The sequence below is a fragment of the Coffea eugenioides genome, chromosome 5 (genome assembly GCF_003713205.1).
Source record: "Coffea eugenioides isolate CCC68of chromosome 5, Ceug_1.0, whole genome shotgun sequence".
NCBI classification, from domain to species: Eukaryota; Viridiplantae; Streptophyta; class Magnoliopsida; order Gentianales; family Rubiaceae; genus Coffea; species Coffea eugenioides.
In genome coordinates, this window is record NC_040039.1 from 45,234,371 (window position 1) to 45,253,836 (window position 19,466).

General features: G+C 35.7%; 3 protein-coding genes across 3 annotated transcripts; all 3 read right to left on the reverse strand.

Annotated features, from left to right (window-relative positions):
* Positions 1-6,616: 6,616 nt before the first annotated feature.
* Positions 6,617-9,763, reverse strand: LOC113772353 (cytochrome P450 CYP72A219-like). Its single transcript, XM_027316945.1, has 5 exons — positions 9,466-9,763; positions 8,873-9,090; positions 8,356-8,600; positions 7,823-8,207; positions 6,617-7,123 (listed from the first exon to the last, which is right to left on the reverse strand). The coding sequence occupies exons 1-5, from the start codon at positions 9,761-9,763 to the stop codon at positions 6,698-6,700; spliced, it is 1,572 nt and encodes a 523-aa protein (XP_027172746.1). The 3' UTR covers positions 6,617-6,697.
* Positions 9,764-11,883: 2,120 nt separating this feature from the next.
* On the reverse strand, positions 11,884-12,940 carry LOC113771831 (cytochrome P450 CYP72A219-like). Its single transcript, XM_027316386.1, has 2 exons — positions 12,812-12,940; positions 11,884-12,252 (listed from the first exon to the last, which is right to left on the reverse strand). The coding sequence occupies exons 1-2, from the start codon at positions 12,938-12,940 to the stop codon at positions 11,884-11,886; spliced, it is 498 nt and encodes a 165-aa protein (XP_027172187.1).
* A 415-nt stretch (positions 12,941-13,355) lies between these two features.
* LOC113771832 (cytochrome P450 CYP72A219-like) lies at positions 13,356-16,453 on the reverse strand. Its single transcript, XM_027316387.1, has 5 exons — positions 16,174-16,453; positions 15,044-15,261; positions 14,527-14,771; positions 13,999-14,383; positions 13,356-13,880 (listed from the first exon to the last, which is right to left on the reverse strand). Exons 1-5 carry the CDS (start codon positions 16,451-16,453, stop codon positions 13,455-13,457), a joined length of 1,554 nt encoding a protein of 517 aa, XP_027172188.1. The 3' UTR covers positions 13,356-13,454.
* Between the last annotated feature and the right edge of the window lie 3,013 nt (positions 16,454-19,466).

Genomic DNA, 19,466 nt, shown 5'->3' on the forward strand with positions numbered 1-19,466 from the left:
ATGTTTTGGACTGGCAAATTGGGCCGATATTATATGGGCTATTAAATCAAATTAAATTCATAATGTCCATTTAAGTTAGAGTGAATTGATTGCTTTATTAATTCACCATGGACTATTTGGGTTGGCCCACTATTTAAGCCCAAATTAAATCGGCTTCTTGGGTAACAAGTGATCCAAAATGCAGGAAGATTCTAAGGGTTTTCTTGAAGACTTAGCCTACATATTTTGGCTATAAATAGAGGTCTTCCCCCAAGGCAAAAAGAGAGGAAAAATTCCTAACATTCGGAGAAACTCTGTCAAATTCCCTCAAGAGCTTTCTTCCTCAAATCCAAGTCCAAGTCAAGTCAAACAAATCCTCCTGCTGTCGGTGTTGGAGACTCGAAGTTCCAAGTGTTTGACGCCATCATCAAATCAATCGTTTTCTACGCCGAAATTGTAGGAAACACCCTTTCGATTGGAGAACAAGTCTTTTCGGCCCTTCAATTGAAGCTATTCGAAGAAAAGAATCAGGGGATTATTCAGAGATTGTAACCCGCTTATTATTTGATTTAATCAATTTGATATTTGTGCAAGTTTTCTTGTCTTTTATTTCAGGCAACAAAATTTGTGCTTACACTCTTCTTCTTGTTTTTTTTTCTTTTTCTTCAAAAATTCAGATTTTGAAAATTTAAATTCGAAAAAAAATTTTTGAAAAAAAACATTGAAAAAAAAAACCCCCAAAACCATTTTATTTTCTTTTTCTTTTTTCTTCTTTCTTTCTTTCTTTTCTTTCTTTCTCTTTTCTTCCTCTTCTTCCCCGCTGCTTTCCCTCTTTCCCCGTTTCTTTCCTTCTTCACCAGCCGCTGACCAGCACGCCGCAACCTCTTCGTGCGCTGCCAGCAGCTCCACCTCCACCAGCTCGCGCGCCTCTCTTCGCTGACCTGCTGCGCGCCGCCCAGAGCTTCACGCTGCGTAGCCCTCGAGCGCGGGCCTGCCGATCTGCTCCACCTGCGCGCGCCCGCAACCACCAGTTCGCCCCAGCTGCCGCGACCTCCGCCGCCTGCCCACTTGCTTTCTTTTCCTCGCAAGACCACCGCCACCAACCTCTCCACCACAGCAGCTCCACCTTGCGAGCACGCCGCAGCAGTCCGCCGCCGCCACAGCGCCACTGCCCAGTCGCCATTGCCGCCGCACTCCTCTTCCAGCCGCGCGGCAGCATCGTGCGACACCAACCCAGCACGCCGCCTCCTTCCTCCGCACAGCTCGACCAGCCCACGCCGCACCACCACCGCCGCTCCACCTCAGCACCTCCAAGCTCCACCGCCAGTCTACATAGCGCAGGCCACCTGTCACATTTCTTTGACAGGTGGAGGTATTGACTTCTTCCCCTGATTAGCATTTTTCTAGATCGGAAATTGCTGGAGTATGTGTCTCTGTCTTGGGCGTTTTGCCGGATAAAGCAGGGGATGATTTGGGCATTTTTCTGGGTTTCATTTTAAGGGTGATATTACGTTGAATTGCTGACATAGTGGGGATATTTTCTGCTATTATTTGAATTTTTGGCCGGTTGATTAATTTTTCCCTGTGACTCACCAGTGGTACTGGTTGATTAATTTTAAAGTTTAATTTCTTGCGGTTGGGTTGCTGCCATTGAATTTAATTCTTTCCTGTCTGTGCACCAGTGGTACTGGTTGCAGTGTTGCTGTTGGTGGCGTCTAATTGACGTGCTGGGAGTATTTTACCTATTGATTTCAATTGCTAAATCTTTAGAGCATTTGTTGCAATTTTGGACTACATTGTTCCTGCATTTGACCCAATTGGGGCCACCAGTGAGTATTGATTGAAATTGCTGTATTGTTGGGATATTTGTATAGTCTCTAGGTGCCTGGGTTGTGCATTTTGCTGATCGGGTTGTCTACGAGGAAGGCACCAGTGGCTATTAAATTGTTATTGTTTTGAATTTGCTAAGTGGCCTCTCTCACCGATGGCCTCTGATGCTAAGTGACTCCACTTGCGAGATCAGGTTCACCATACGGATGAGCAAGTAACACATATCGCCAACCAGATGGCTCCAATGTCTAAGACCCTGGCCGCGTACTTCCATCATATCTGTTTCACTCCCCCGTTCCCACGTATCCCGTAGCCGCTCGAGAGGGAAGTTTCGTTTTCCTCTTCGCTTTAATTGCTATATTACATCTATTGAGGGCAATGTCGGACTTAGGTGTGGGGGGAACAGCTGTGGTACAACTAGTATTTCTAATTTTTAGTTTTTACATGTTTTCCTTTATTTTTGTTATTTGTTCTATTTTTCGTTTATTTACTTTATTTTATTTTCTTTTATTAGTGGTCAGCTCTTATTTGAATGCCAAATTTTGATGTTGGACTGTTGTCTCTAATTCTGATATTGCCAAATTTTATTAATAAAAGCGCATCAAGTTGATGTGGTTGAGTTCAGGAACATCTCTTTGGTGAATATCAGTAATTGCTTGATTTTTCTAATTTTTGGTTAACTTTTCTAGGCATAGGGAATGATTGTTGGCATTCTTCATGTGAATTGGTCCAATTATTAATTTTAGTTCTCCATGTCTGGAAATTTGAGGCTGACTGCTGTTATTCTTGTGTTGCTTTTAGATATCGTGCTATATGGTTGCAAATAAGATCGAGTTGACTGTACTCCGCTAGTGGTTACTACTGAGTAATCGGGGATTTTCACCTAAAGTGTTGATTTTCGCGTCAAAAGGTAGTAGTTGCTATGAGTGCGTGGTCCGGTAGCAATTGGAGCTGAGTAACCGGGCTCCTCCATCTGGCAAATGTTGGAGTTCGCGTCAAAAGGCTCTAAGGGCTATAGACTAAGTCTTTTGTTATTCAAAAAAAAAAAATAAATAAAAAAAATAAATAAAATAAAGATTGTGTTAGTATGTGAATAAGTCAGCTTGCCGGTTTGTGATCTTAATGTCGAGATTTTGGTTAATAGTTGGACCATTTGCTGATAAATGTGAGCAACCATTCCTTTTTCTTAGATTAGTTTGCTTTAAATTGGAGGAGTTGGTGGTTGGGAAGCTAACCGGAGTGGTCTTTCTTGGATCTTAACTGTGATGCTTGATATATGTTTTTCTGGGTATCTTGGCAATATGATAGTTAGAGCAATAGCCATTGTCGAATTTTTGGTGTTCAATTGCTGTTCTTATACTTGAGGGTAAGCATGATTTAGGTGTGGGGGGAATTGATAGGGTGTTAATTGTTAGTAATTTTATTGTTAATTTTTCCTTTTATCCTTGCCAAATATTGTTTTAATTATTAATATTTACTTATATTTGGTATTGGACCCGATTTCAGGGAGTGAAGCAGAAAATTACAAAAAATGAGGAACTTTCTGAAGATAATTGAGACTTCAAATAAGCCACAGACCTGGCCCACATGGTGATAGACGCGGACTGCATTTCTTTTTTGCGGATTAGGAGTATCTTGGAGTGTTGAAGTGTTTGACTATCAAGAGGAAACTAAAGAAAGAATGACTTCAGAGAACTTCACTTTATGTACACTCCTTTCTCAATTTGTGCGGGGACCACGGAGAGAAGAAAGGCATTAGTCATTTGAATTGAAAGGAAACAAACGTGCAAAGAGTTGTTTTTGTTCCTTATTCGTGGGGACCACTGGTTAGATAGCTTTAGTCATTTCCTTTTGGCTATATAAGGACAACCGGAAGAAAGGCTACGGAGAGTTTTTTAGAATAGTTTAGTTTTATTCTTTCTTGGTTCATTTGATGGCCTGGACCTCAGTTAAATTACTTTGGAGATTTTCTCATGAGGCGTGGCTAAGTTTTCCTAGTCGAAGGTCAATTTGAGGACTCGGTTTCGAACATCTGTGAGATTTAATTATTTTATTTATTTATTTTATTTATTGGTATTTGTGCGTTTCCTGATTTAATTGCTTATGCTTGTTATGTTATTTGAATGTCAAGGGCCCGATATTCGAATTAACCTAATGATCTAATGCCAAATTAATTGATTGAATCAGTAATTGTTCAATTGATTAATACCAGTGGCGACTAGCGTGATTGGTTTCATGTTAGGGAAACATATGATCTAACTTAAACAAACCCCCGTAGCGTGTTTGTTGGTTAGGATTGGGTTTTTCTAATTATTAATGCAATCGAGTAATTAAATCCTATGGTCGTACCTATGGTTATTTCTTGGTTAGAGAAATAGTTAACGGTCGTACCTTAATTATCGAGAAATTAAGGAAAGGCTGGTTGTTCATCGCGTGTATGGCAACTATAACCAATCTATTAATAAGTAATTGAATTATCTTTGCGTCGATGATCAGTTGCATGGACCGTGTCTGAAAAGTTGTACCTTTGGCTAGAGTCATATTGGTTATTGATTAATTTCTATTTATTTCTATTAGTTGTTTTATTAGTTAGTTAATTAGTTATTTTATATTCTCCAAAAACCCCCCATACTTCGGACTCTAAAAGAAATAAATTATCCCCAGTCCCTGTGGATTCGACCCTGCTTATCACTATCTACAGAAATTATATTTTGTTTGAGCAGGTATTTATTATTGCACAGGCTTGACAACCTGTCAGAAAATTATTTGCACTAATTATGTGCAACTTCATGGTTTCATCGTCCACCAAAGAAATTAATCAATCTTGATCCAAACATGCACAGATAGATCTGTTTTGGTTTATATTTTTTCCTGGTAAAAAAAAAATTGATAAATATCAGCTTCAACCACTGTCATTAATCAGAATATATTTTCGAGAAGATAAGTCACTTACATGGCATTTATAATGTTTTTCAAATCTATTCGAATCACTCAATAAGCAGTGTTAGTAACTCATGTTTACCATATGACATCTAGAATCTTGTTGAGTGAATGTTTCTCAGTGATCTCTATCTACAATTGTATTATTTCGAGTCTCATGCATTATCTAACTAATAGACAAAGTGGCCAAGGAAAGCGCGTGGAGCTAATTTTAGCCGTCCTCTAAGTGTTCCTGGCTCCCATGTTGTCCTCTTCCTCTTTGTTGGAGAATAATAATTATATAATGCACTGCTGATCAATAGAGGACTACAATTTTTAGTGGATGAGTGTATGTTGGATTTGTGTCTAATACATTTGTGTGTTGAGTAGAAATTATTAAATGCAAGAAATGATTGTAGTTGATGGCTCTTGATTTAAGAAAATGTATTAATTCATTTGAAAATGACTTTTGTATCCTTATTCTTTTGGTTATTCAATCTTATCTTGTATTCTAATGCTGTTGTTTGTTATTAAATGCTCTGTGTTTTTTGATATTAAAAGCCTTCAATAAATGTTTGTCCATTTCATTATATTATCTACTACAAAAAAATTGATTTCTATCTAGGACATATTTCTCATTTCATTCATAAAGATTTGAATAAATATTTATGCTACTATTAAAAGGAATTAATCCCTATGTGGGACATGTAATTAATTTGTCCTTTGATTAGTAAAGTTTTGAATAACTGTTTATGCTTGTCATTAAATTATATTCTATTGTAGAAGGAATTAATGTCTATGTTAAAAAATAAAAGTTATCATTTATATTATTCTTATTATATAATTAAATGTCCTGTGATTATTTCGATAAAATGCTTATCATTATGATTAATTTATTTGGTACAGGCAACTAGCTTGTTTTTGGTGTGATTTATATTATTCTTATTATTATTAAATGGGGTGTTATTGTTTCCATAAAATGTTTATCCTTCTGATTAAATTACTTTGTACAAACAATTAGTTTGTTTTTTATGTAAATAATTAATATTTTCCTTTCAAAATTAAATAATTTATGCTTTATATCATTTTCATTATTAAATAGTAAATTGTTTTTTTTTACTTTTCATTAAAAATAATATGACGGTTATTATTATAATTTTAAATAATAATGCTTTTCGCTGTTAAATTATTTAGTTTGAACAAATTATTACTACCTTTGAATTATCTTTTGAGCTTTTTTAAATGGAGAAAATTTTAAAGAAAGGTGTCAATGTCATTTTTGTTTAGAGCACGTCTTTCTTCTGTAAAACATTTGTATCTTATTGTACCCCGCTCTTTCTTTTGGTAGCTGCGACTTCATGCTAACTACTTCCTAAGTACAATGGTCATCATGATCACGCACATTCTAGCTTCTATTCTTAATAAACTATAATTTTTCATATTAATTAAACACAATTCTTTTAAATATCAATGCATTTTTCCACAATTCTTCTTTTTTCACTTTGTTTTAGTCAAAATGTTTCTATCTATGCATTCTCTAGCGTGTGATTTCACTATTTTAATCATTCTTTACCAAATACTATATTGGAAATCTATTCCTATGTAATTTAAATACTTGTTAATTTGAACACACCATGCCATGAAGCCATTGTTATCCAAGATATTCTTTTCTTCATTCAAGGTACATGAAAATTATTTATTCTTTTTTCATTTTTCAGGTTCAACCTTCCTAGCACCCTTTGAGATTGATTACCCTTGAAACTGGTTCTGAGCAAGAAGAAAGCTGGAGAGCGAGCAGATTAATACATACTCAGGCTGAAACTTTTGAACAATTTTCTGAAAAACTCGTTAAAGTTCAACATGCAAGAATATTGCACTGCCGGGCAGTTCTAGACAAACAAAAGTAATAATGGGATTAATTTCAAGGAATATCAAATCTAAATAAGGAATTTCGAGTTATGTATTCAATCTACAGCTTGTGCAAAATCAAGGGAGCACCATACTGTGGTTTAAGTGTTACCAATGAGATGGGAGCATGCGAATAGGATGGTGAAAGTTTGAACCAAAAGCGTTGCAGAATCATTGCCAGCACCAGCTTTGCTTCCAGCATAGCGTAACTTTGACCAATACAAGAACGAGGTCCCCAACCAAATGGGAAGAATGCAATATTTCCCTTTGTTGCATGTGAAGCTCCTTGAGAAAACCTTTCCGGCTTGAACTCTTTCGCATCTTCGCCCCATATTGCTTGGTCATGATGAACTAACAGGGTTTGTATCAGGACTAGCACTCCACTGGGAAGAGATAAATTTCCTAATTTAGTTTCCGCAGCCGTTATTCTACCATTGACTGGTATGGGTGGATATAACCTTAAAACCTCATGCAAAATCATAGTTACCTGGGGAAGAAAAAGTAAATTGTGAGATTTCTAGCTAGATTTTTGTCAATGTTAATTGTGTTATGAAACTCGCTGCACTCAGAAAATTCCACTCAGATTTGAGGATAGCAGAATATGTCATCTGAGTGATATTTTAAGTAGGAATCCTATCTTTCATGTCCAATTACAACATCTGGTAAAACAGTTCTTGGTTTTTTTGCTTCCATTTCCTGTAGAGTTATATTCTTGAACTCAAAACACTTGAGGCATGCTTGAATTCTGCTTCGGAGGTAATAATAAGGATGTATGCAGAAGAACGTAATGTCTTAGGGTTTCTCCAAAAGAATGTGCATGCAAATAATTTCATTTTCATCTGAAGAAGATTCACCAACGAATGGAAAAGTTGTGTTCTTTCCTCACAAAAAATAACTAATGGACCAAACATCTAAGGACATAATGAAATTTTTTTTAACTGCACGATTGCTGAATTTAAAGGTCATGAGCTTTTGGTGAGTTTGTAATAACAAGGAACTATCTTTATAAACTTGATGCAGTTTCTTAAAATGTTGTGCATGTGTGTATATTAATCTAGCTGCGCCTTTGGTTAAGGACATCTAATCTTGAAACTTGAGTTGTCATGAATTTAGATGGCAGAAAATATGACTCCAAAAGCTTGAATCTTATCACAGTGCAAATAGAACTTATCAATGCACTACTTACAAGTTTTAGGTGATTCAGTCCATCAAAATCTGGTATTCTTGTGCCAAAGACTTGCAGAACCTCATCTCTAGCACGTGTCTGCCACTCCTGATGCACACTCAATAAAATCAATGTCCACACAAGCAGCACCGAAGTTGTCTCCTGTCCTGCAACATAGAAAAGCCTGCACTCTTCGATGACCTCTTCAATGGTCATGCCAAAATCCTTGTTTCCATGCCTATCAATTTCTTGAGAATTTGATTGTAATAATAGTCCCAAGAATTCATCATCACCGAATTCCCCTGCTCTTATTTCATTTAATCTTGAATTAATGATTTCTCTAATTGAATCAGTAACATCTTTGAAAATTTGTCCCATTCTCCTATTTCTTTTAGTTGGCAAGAACCTGCACAAAAACCTAAGTTGCAGTTAAAGACAATTTCTCTTGCCAGGGTCAATGTTTATGATCAATTTGAGATGAACTGCAGGAGTGCAAACTTTCAAAATATAAAGAATATATTCTTTTGCAATCAGAGAATTAACAAAAGATTAACCTCCATCCCGGGATAAGCATTGACCACAGAGACTTGATGCAAAGCTCACACTGTTCTCCTTGAAGTTCAAAAATCACCCTGCCTTCTTCATAATTACTACCAAATGCAGTACGCGAAATTGCATCAGAAGACAGACTTCGAAGACTGGGCCAAACATCCAACTCACAAAACCCTGTTGGTGAAATGATCTCCTCCCATTTTCTCAACATTGCAGTAGCACTTGTACAAAAGGATGGGAGCATAAGCTACGTGCAAGCAAGAACAAGAAATACACAAAAACAATGGAAGAAAAATCATAATCAGTATTGCAACTTAATTTAGTGATAAAGCTTCTTTAGCCCCTTCTATCAATTACGCATCTTCTCTATGCTTGTTCTTGTATACAACTTGATTAAGGTGAACTCATCTCATTTACATGTCACCATATACAGAAATTATATAACAATTGCTTAAAATTTCTGGATTTGAAAATTAAGTGATCTTTAGTAGAAAAAACCAGACAAATCAATGGATAAACCTTCAACTTCTCGCCATGAAAAGCAGGGTTGATGAGTTTTCTGTGTTTGGCCCATTTATCTCCGTTGTAGCTTATCAGTCCTGGTGCCAGCAATCTGGTAAGTTGATTAACTACAGGCTTATGAAAGAGGTTGATGTTTTGCGAAGCCTCCCTTATGAGTTCAGGGTCCTGGATACATACAGATGGTTCTGGCCCGTACCATATGTATGTATTCTTTCCTGCAACAAGTAAATTGCACCACTTGTTTTGACTCAAAACCAACACTTATAGACGAGCACCAGAACATCAAGAAATCAAGAGTGACTTGGCACCAAATGGTAGGAAAAGAGTACCAATCTTGTTAACTCCAGTTTGCAGCCAGAAGAAAAATGTTGACATGCTATCAATAGAAACATCAGTGGGCAAAAGCATTATTTTTTGCTGTGATGGTCAGTTCTGATCCTCACAGATATTGATATTTCTATTCCAAATCACAGAAATCGTGATGGTTTTATTTAGCTTCCACACAATTGTATAAAAGACAAACACTTGCGTAGTGAATCAATAAGGTCATTTATGGATGATGCAAGCAGAACATAATACAAGTGCAGTACCATGTTTCTTGACCAGATCAAGGTATTCAGGAATGATTCTTGGGACAATATCATCGGAGAGATTGATGGGCTTGGAGTGAGCTTGTTTGAGCAAGGTTGACATTGCTATCACATCTCCCAACACTGGTATATAAGAATTCCCTCTAAATCCCTGCTGTCTGAGGAGCTTCTCAAGCTTTTTGGGATTCAACCAAACCCATTTGAATAGCTTCCATGCCAATGCTACAAGAAAAATAGCAGAGGAAAGCGCTGTAACGAGGACGATGGAGCTCAAGTACGCTGCCGGTGCTCTGTCCATTGATCATCGGCATTTGGTCAACTTCTCTCGTCTCGGAACCAGATTAATTATTTATTAAGTTAGACTGTTACTTAAACTCCCAAAAGTATATCATAGTTTGCAACATTTCCCCTGCAACTTCTTAAATTGCATTACTCCCCTTCAAATTCTATGATATGTTACTTTAGTGTTCAATTATCAATGATTGAGAAACATGGTACAATATGTAATTGAGCTTTTGAAATATACTGCTAAATCCTACGAGTTAGTCATGTTTCTAACTAGAAAATTACTTAATAGAAGAGATAGTGTTGTTAACACTTAACAAAAATGAAGACGAAGAAAAGGGATATTGGATTTTGAACAAAATAAAGTTTAGTACATATCAAGTGATATATCCTACTTGACCAATTGAACAGAATTGTAAACAAGTTGTCCAGCCTCATCATTTCCTTCCAATTCCAATTTCAAAGAAAATTGTAGAGTGACAGAAATGAGAAATCTTTCTCTCTCCCCCTCTCTATCTCTCTGTTTTGGTTCTAAATGAGAAATCTCTTGACTTTCATATCTACCCTTTAATTGAGACTCCATTGCCTAGTTAGGAAATTCTTATGCTTTGTAATTACTTTTTCCTGCCTAGTTTTCTCAAAAATGATATTGAGTTATACTACAATGACCATCTCCTGATTCGTCTAGGATATTAGGAGAGAAAAAGAAAAGATGAAAAAGCTAAAATGTGTGGTATGAAGTATAAGAGAAACTACAAGAATATGTTAAGAGGAAAAGTAGAGTAGAATGAATTCGAAAACTTCTCAATGTTAGACAAGTCACACAGCATGACTCTTTTCTTTTTGGGCTCTCAAACCAACATAGGGTTTACGATGAGAAACCTCCCTTTCTTAATTCTTCTCCAAAATAGATACTGAAAAAGAACTCAGCCTGATGGAGCTTACTTCAAGATTCATAGGGTTTACGATTTCGCTCTTTGATAACTCTCCTTCAACATTTAAATTTAATGATTTAGATCTTAACATGCTCAAACGTGTTTAATAACAAAAAATATAACATCTTCATTCATTAATTAAGTGTATTTGAATTGAATTGTCTAGCCAAAATTTATTTTAAAAAAATATGCGATAAGCTGTTTGCTAACAACTTGATGGAGAATTCGTTCAAACGGTATTGCAGGACTTGACAATTCAGATTTAGTTTTATCAAATGCATTAATTAGTTTTTGAACTCTGAATACAAGAATCATATCATTACCTGATAGTAACATAGCTCCAGAAAAAGCAACATATATCATACAAAATACTAACATTTGGTATTTGGTGTTAAGGATGCACCCAAGAAAGAAAACATCAAGAGCTTTCATCAATTGTACATTTTCAAACAATTGTATGAGCTTTAAACAAAACACGTACCTATATACACGCAAAATACATTTTTAGGCATCCCTGAGTGGAGAGCATTTTGCTGTCAAACTTGTGTTTATTCTAGCGGACATAACAAGAACCAGACTTGAGGATCCTATGAGTTCAATGTTTTCCAGCTTTACCAAATCTGAAGGTCAAAAGATTTCTGTGCGTTTGTAAGAATTCCAAGTATTAGTAGCATTCTTTGTAGATTTGTTGCAGGTCAGTGGACTGTCATGCATGTCTACCAGCTACATCTTAGGCATCAAGGACATGTAACCTTGACAACATTTTCAAGGATTTAGATGGATGATTACTTGAAACCAAATACTATAACATTTCTGGAAATCACTTACAAGTTTTAGACGATTCAATCCATCAAAATCTGGTTTGCTAGTGCTAAAGATTTGCAAAACCTCTTTTCTTGCATGTGCCGGCCACTCTTGATGCCCACTCAATAATATCAATGTCCATACGAGCAGCACACAAGATGTTTCCTGTCCTGCATTATAGAACAGCCTGCATTCTTCAATGACCTCTTCGATAGTCATACCAAAGTCCTTGTTTCCATGCTTATCAATTTCTTGACAATTTGATTGTCATAACATTCCCAACAAGTTATCTGAACAGGATTCCCCTGTTCTCATTTCATTCAATCTTGAATTGATGATTTGTCTATTTGAATAATCAACATTTCTTGCGATTTCTCTCATTTTTCTGTTTATCTTAGTTGGTAAGAACCTGAACAAAAACACAGTTCACCAAAAAGTTACGACAACAATCCCTAGATCGTGCCTGCCAGTCTGGATATCTAATCAATAAGATCATAGTCCACACAAGCAGTGCTGAGGTGGTCTCCTGTCCTGCAAAATAGAACTGCTTACACTCATCAATGACCTCTTCGATAGACATACCGAAGTCCTTACTTTCATGATTGTCAATTTCCTGAGAACTGGATTCAAGTAGTATGCCCAACAAGTCATCCTCACAGGCTTCCCCTGCTCTGATGGAATTCATTCTGAAACTGATAATTTCTCTAATCGAATCCTCAACATCTTTGGCAATTTGTCTCCTTCTTCTGTTCCTCTTAGTTGGCTAGAACCTAAAAAAATTTCAAGTTAGCATGCAAGCGACATAATTGCTTTACTACATTGTTTCTGATTATTTCGAGCTACAGAACTGCATTGCCAGTAGTAAAGGATTCACCTCAATCCGGGGATAAACACTGAAGCTAGAGCTTGGACACAGTGCTCTGCCAGTTCTCTTTGAAGTTCAATTATCCTCTTTCCTTCTTCATAGTCACTGCCAAATGCTGTCCGTGAAATTGCATCAGAAGGCAGAGTTTGAAGATGATGCCAAACATCCAACTCAAAAGACCCTTTTGGCGAAACAAGTTCCCCTCATTTGCTCATCATTTGACTTGCTCTCGTCGTAAATGATGGGATCATACACTATATTGCAGAAAGCAAATTAGTGACCATTGTGCATTTTATCTTTTGTTTCTTTGAAATTAGTTACTGTTCTTAGAAATTCTTTGACAACTGGTCTTGGTACAAAATCTAAACCAGATCAGATTAACCTCCAACTTCTCGAGATGGAAAGCTGGATTAATAAGTTTTCTGTTTTCGGCCCATTTGTCTCCATTGTAGCTAACCAGTCCTGGCGCCAGCAATGTGAAAAATTGAACGGCATGAGGCTTTTGAAAGAGATTAATCTCTTGTGTCACCTCCCTTGTGAGTTCAGGGTCGTGAACAACAATTGTTGGTTGTGGCCCATACCACATATATGAATTCTTACTTGCAAGTCACACCACATTTCTGATGTAACGTCAAATTCTTAGATCAAACTGATAAACTTCTTAAATCAAGGGTAATTTGGCATGATTAAGAAGCAGAAGTGATTACTGCATTGAATGTGTAAAGTAAGAAAAGTGTGATTTAACCCCCTTTTTTTTTTAAGAATAGAAAATTGTACACTTTCTCACATTTTGTCCAATTCTTTTGTCACAACGCGATGTAGGATTGATTGCCCTCCAAACCGGTCATGAGGAGTAACAAAACCTCCCCATCTACAACCTGTGGTAATTTCAGTATTCATACAAGTTCTGCACAATTTTCTCATCCACAAACTCAAAATTTGCTAAATTTCTAGAAAACGATGATTATTGCATCTTGGGACAGTAAAATAACTCCCCAAGTACACATTACAACCATTTTACTAGCGAAACCACCATTAGATTATGAATGATTTGTGAAAACACCATATCCACATAGGATTTCCAAGTTATTTAGTACAACCTACAGCTTCTGCAAAATCAAGTGAGCTCCATGCTGTGGTTTAAGTGTGATCAGTGAGTAGGGAGCATGTGAGTAGGATGGTGAAAATTCAAAGGAGAATCTTTGCAGGATCATCACCATCACTATTTTTGCTTCCAACATAGAAAAATTTTGACCAGTGCAGATACGAGGTCCCCAACCAAATGGGAAGAATGCAGCTTGACCCTTTGCTGCATTTGACACGCCATCAGAAAATCGCTCTGGTTTGAACTCCTTCACATCATCCCCCCATAATTCAGGGTCATGATGAATTAACGCTATGTGTTTTAAGATTAGAATTCCAGCAGGGATGGATAGATTGCCCAATCTAGCTTCTTCAGCTGTTCTTCGACTATTGACAGGTAACGGTGGATATAGCCTTAGCACTTCATATAATATCATAGTTACCTGTGACGTAACAGTATGGATTTGTACACAAAAGAAGAAACATTAAGATCTCCTTGATTGGATTTTCACCAAAAGCATATGCATAAAGATCAATTTCCCTGTGCAAAAGAGTACTTACAACTTTTAGACGATTTAGGCCATCATTATCTGGTTTGTTAGTGCCAAATAGTTGCAAAACCTCTTCTCTAGCACGTTTCTGCCAGTTTTGATACCTACTCAATAATATCATTGTCCACAAAAGCAGCACTGAGGTTGTCTCCTGTCCTGCAAAATAGAAGAGCTTGCACTCTTCTACCACCTCTTGGGTACTCATTCCAACACCCTTGCTCCCATGTTTATGAATTTCTTGAGAATTGGATTCTAGTAATCTACCCAAAAAGTCATCATCACAGGAATCCCCAGCTCTCATTGCTTTTAATCTTGAATTTACAATTCTCCTGATTGAATCATCAACTTCTTTCTCAATTTGTCTCATTCTTCGGTTTCTCTTAGTTGGCAAGAACCTGATAAAATTTTAGTAAACAAATCGTTACATTCCCTTTTACAGTGATGTTCAATTATGGTACTTCAGAGATAAATTTGCCTTGCAAGCAGGCTAATTAATGAATTCTACTTAATGTGTTCTGTATAAATATACAATCTTTACCTCCATCCAGGGATGAACATGGACCATACAGCCTTGACACAATGCTCAAGCTGCTCTCCTTGAAGTTCAAATATCTTCCTTGCTTCCTCATAGTTACTGCCAAATGCAGTCCTGGAAATTGCATCACACGTTACCCTTTGAAGATAGGGCCAAATATCCAACTCACAAGACCCTTTTGGCAAAACAATCTCCTCCCATTTTCTCATCATCTCACTAGCACTTGTTTGAAAAGCAGGGAGCATGGTCTATGTGCAAAGAAAAAGAAAGAAGACAAACAAAAGAAGACATCATCAGTATTGCCACTTGAATGGTAGAATTTCTTGAGGTCATTTTGTCAGTTAAGCATTCTTCTTTTCTTTCTTCACGTAGTTTAGAACAAACACACTACTTCCAAATTCAATATATTTGGCTTAAAGGTCATCCGGAAATTCCTACATAAGAGCTCAAACTTACAGCATTTTCTAAATTGGTTGCTGTTTGATTAACTAGGAGAAAAACAAAGGACATTAGAGAAAACCTTCAACTTCTCCCCATTGAAAACTGGGTTAATGAGTTTTCTGTGTTTTGCCCATTTGTCTCCATTGTAGCTTGCTAGTCCTGGCGTCAACAATCTGGTGAATTGGCCAGCATCAGGCTTATGAAAGACAGTAATTGCTTGGGCAGCCTCCCTTAAGAGTTCAGGGTCCTGGATGAATATAGCTGGCTCTGGCCCATACCATATATATGTTTTCGTACCTGCAAAATGGTTATCACCACTTGTTTTCAATGAAATTAAAAATTTAAAGTTAATCACCCAACACTGACAAATCATGATTAACTTTGGCACAAATCAGGAGGAGCCCGGAAAAAATGATCAATCCTTTTTAACTCCAATTTGTAGCTAGAAAGCATTTGGCACGTCAGATGACAAAAACATCATGAAACAGATGCACCATTAGACGTTCTGTATCAATTTATAGTAATACTTTCTTTGGCTAATTTTTATACTGTGCTATTGACTTCTAAGATATTGGCCAATTCATCAGGCATGTTAATTGTTATAGCAGAGGATTACTTTCAAGCGGTCCAACTCGGTTCAAGTAGTACATTTTAGGGTGCAATATAGGCCTTCACAACTAATTAATGGATTATGGGGTGCAATTGACAGTTCAAGCTAACTTAAGTATGTACTTAATATTGATCATGTACACAGCATTAACCATACTTATATGGATAAAGTTATTTCTGTCTCACCAACAAAACTATCAAATGTTTTAGACGATGATTTTTTAGACTTTCCCTTACAGATGTTCTTCAATTATCTTTTCATGTCATGAACAAACTACCTTAAAAAATGTCGCAGTACACGGATTATTCTAATTCTGCGATGGGATATTTGACATTGCCTCGCTTACCGGCAGGTCTTCAATGGAACAAACCATACTAAAATAACAGAAAAACAAAAAGGATTCAATTTACTCTGCTTTTCTCTCTGGTTTTTCTGGATTTTTTATACAATAAACTGGTAAAAGAAGGCATCTTATATAAAAACAGAGGAAGCATAACCGAGGCATTTTGTTTCCGAGCGTTGACTTTTTCCTCGATAACGAGCTATCAGGATGCAACCAACACAAATTGATAAGAATGAGGGAGATTACAAGAACATACCATATTTTTGGACAAGTTTATGGAACTCAGGTATGATTCTTGGGATAATATCATCGGACAAACTAATTGGCTTGGACCGAGCTTCTCTTGCTGAGTTTGAGATGTCTTTCAAGTCTCCAAACAGAAGTCTGTATGGATTCCCTTTGAAGCCCTGCTGTTTGAGCAGCTTCTCAAGCTTCTTGGGCTTTAACCAAATCCAGTTGAACAGTTTCCATGCCAATGTCAAAAGAACAAAGCAAGAAGAAAGAACTGCGATGGAGCTATAGGCTGACATCTCCATTATTTGAGTTCTTTTGATCGAATCTTCGTCAACTTTTATGGTAGTGTGTGTTTGATTTATGTCAACTTCTATGGGAGTGAGTGTTTGATTTATTTATAGGTGAAAATTAAACTATTATCCCCCCCAAAGTATGTCATAATTACGAAGATGTTCCCAGCAAATTAAAATTTTGCAGGGCTATTCCTTGAGAATTGTGACATAAGTTGGGTGTCATTTTAATAATTTAATTGATAGATTGCAACATAAGATTGGGAGCATTAGTGTTTCCATTAAAGACGAGAATGGAGATTGAAAGAGATCGTCTTTGATAAGGCAACATAAAGACGTGGGATGATATTGGGAGCTAATATTGTTTCCTATATATAGAGAAGATTATTTGCATGACTGAGAATGGAGGATTGAAAGAGATCGTGGAAATATAAAAATTGGAGAATTGGTCTATTCAATTACTAGAAAAAGTCAGTCACAAACATAAATTTAATTTGGGGATAATTTCAGAAAGGGAAATTCGTTCAAAACGTCTATCACATTTTGCAAAATAACTTTTTTCATCTTTCACTTTTAAAAATATAATTTTACGTCCCTTACAAATTCACATTGGTCAAATTTGGTCTCTACTTAGGTTTCCAACTAATTTTTTATCGGAATTCACCACGTGCCATACACGTGATCATATTTTAAGGGCAAAATTGTCAAATCAAATTTTATATAATTCGATTCATAATCCCTCACATTTTATAAAATAAATTTTTTCGTCTCTTATATTTTATAAAATGAATTTTTTCATCCTTTACATTTTTCAAAATGAATTTTTTCATCTTTTATTGATTATGTGTGTGAATAATTTTTTTTAAATCCATATATATATATATATATATATTTGATTTCACCTGAACAGTACGAATAGCATGCGAAATCAAATAGAGATATATTACATACTATTTGTACTGCTCAAGTGAAATGAAATAGATATATGCATGGGTTTAAAAAAGTTGTTAGTTTTGCACTTATATTCATTTTCTTTTACTCGAAATTTGAAAATAAAGAAAACATTTAATTCTAAATATCATCGAATTAAATTGGATAGAAAAAGTAAACAAAAGAAAAGTATGACAAAAAGAAATAAGTGATTGACACTTTCAAATTTTAAGACAATCACAAGGCAAGTAATTCAACTGTTGGTCTTAAAAGTGTCGAGTAGAAATTTCAGATTTAAACTGAAATTTGTTAGCACAATTATAGAATTCGAGTTAGGACCTATTAATTAGATGACCTTATTATACAACTCAATAAATAAATTATTACTAAAAGAGAAAGGTCACAAATATTGAATAGGTTCAAATGGTGAAATCATATAAATATATACATGGGTTTCCAATAAAATTATTAGTTTTAAACCCCTATATATATCTATTGAATAGCATGTATATAACTACGATTAGCATATTTAGATGAAATCCAATAGAGATAAATTACATGTTATTCATACTGTTCAGATAAAATCAAATAGACATATACATGAGTTTATAGAAAAAAAGCTATTCGTACACATGATCAATGAGGGATGAAAAAATTCATTTTGAAAAATGTGAGGGATGGAAAAATTCATTTTTTGAAATGTGAGGAACGAAACAATTCATTTTGTAAAATGTTAGGAACGAAAAAATTCATTTTGTGAAATGTGAGGAACTATGAATCAGATTATGTAAAAATTTGATTTGACAATTTTGCTCTTTAAAAATGATCACATGCAAGTCACGTGGTGGATTCCGGCTAAAAACTAGTTGGAAACCTAGGTAGGGACCAAATTTGGTTAATATGAATTTATAAGGGACATAAAATTACACTTTTAAAAGTGAGAGACGAAAAAAGTCATCTTGTAAAATGTGAGGGACGTTTTGAACGATTTTCCCTTTCAGAAATCTCTCCTGAGATTTTTGATAATTACGACCACCTCTCTTAAGGTTTAAAAAATTATACTCACCTCCCTTGATATTATGAAAAAACTATGATAGCCTTCACAAACTTTACAAATTTTAAGTGAAAATAGTTTAAAAGAGAAAAATGAAAATTCTTTTTTTTTTTTTGGTAATACTTCTTTATCGTAAAACTCTAACATCATCTAATTTAGTACATTCTACTTCATTCTCAATTTTGTTGACTAGATTTATTAATCAATTTACAAAAGTCGACCCACCAAATAGGGAGGCAATTGTTAAAATAAGTATTTTCAAAAATTATTTAATCAAAAAATATGTCCAAAGTACCAAAGAAGAGTTACAGGTGAAATCATGAGTAATACATTGTTACAGTAAAATTTTTCAAAAATACTATGCCTGCAAAAATATAACGGTCCATGCTTACTGCTACGGTAAAACATGAAAACTTGGGCTCTGTATGAATTAGGTATTTTTTTTAATTTTCTGGTAGGACAAGTCCGAGCTTTTATACTTTAAACAAGATTTTGTATGCGAATCAAAGAATCACGATAAGAGCAGAAGAAAACGTTGGAAACAAAGCGGCTGTCTTAACAAGATTTTGTATACGAATCAAAGAGTCACAAGAAGAACAGAAGAAAACGTCGAAAACAAGGCGGCTGTCTTAGCAAGATTAATCATAGACTAACTTCTAATGAGGTCTGTGATTCACAAGATAGATTTCGATGTTGAAGCAGACGATTTGCTCTGTGAACTCCACCACTGTGTCAATTAAACGAGTCTTTTTGTTTTGATCCACAAACCTCGGCATGCAAAAGTCCCGACTTGGTTTCCTTGGTCTGTCTGAAGCGGATACATAGTGGCCCTATGTCATATGCGTTTGTTAGTACTTAGTAGAACATAAATTAGCCTGCTGATGGTGAATTGGGAGGCAAAAAAAAAAGCAACTTTGTGAATAAAGTCAAGTCCAGAAACTTGTCCACAACTATGGATTTGAGTAAGACTATATGAAACTTGATATATAGACTTTCAAAGTGCAAGCTTGTTATGTCTTGCACGCAAACTACTTCGAAAAG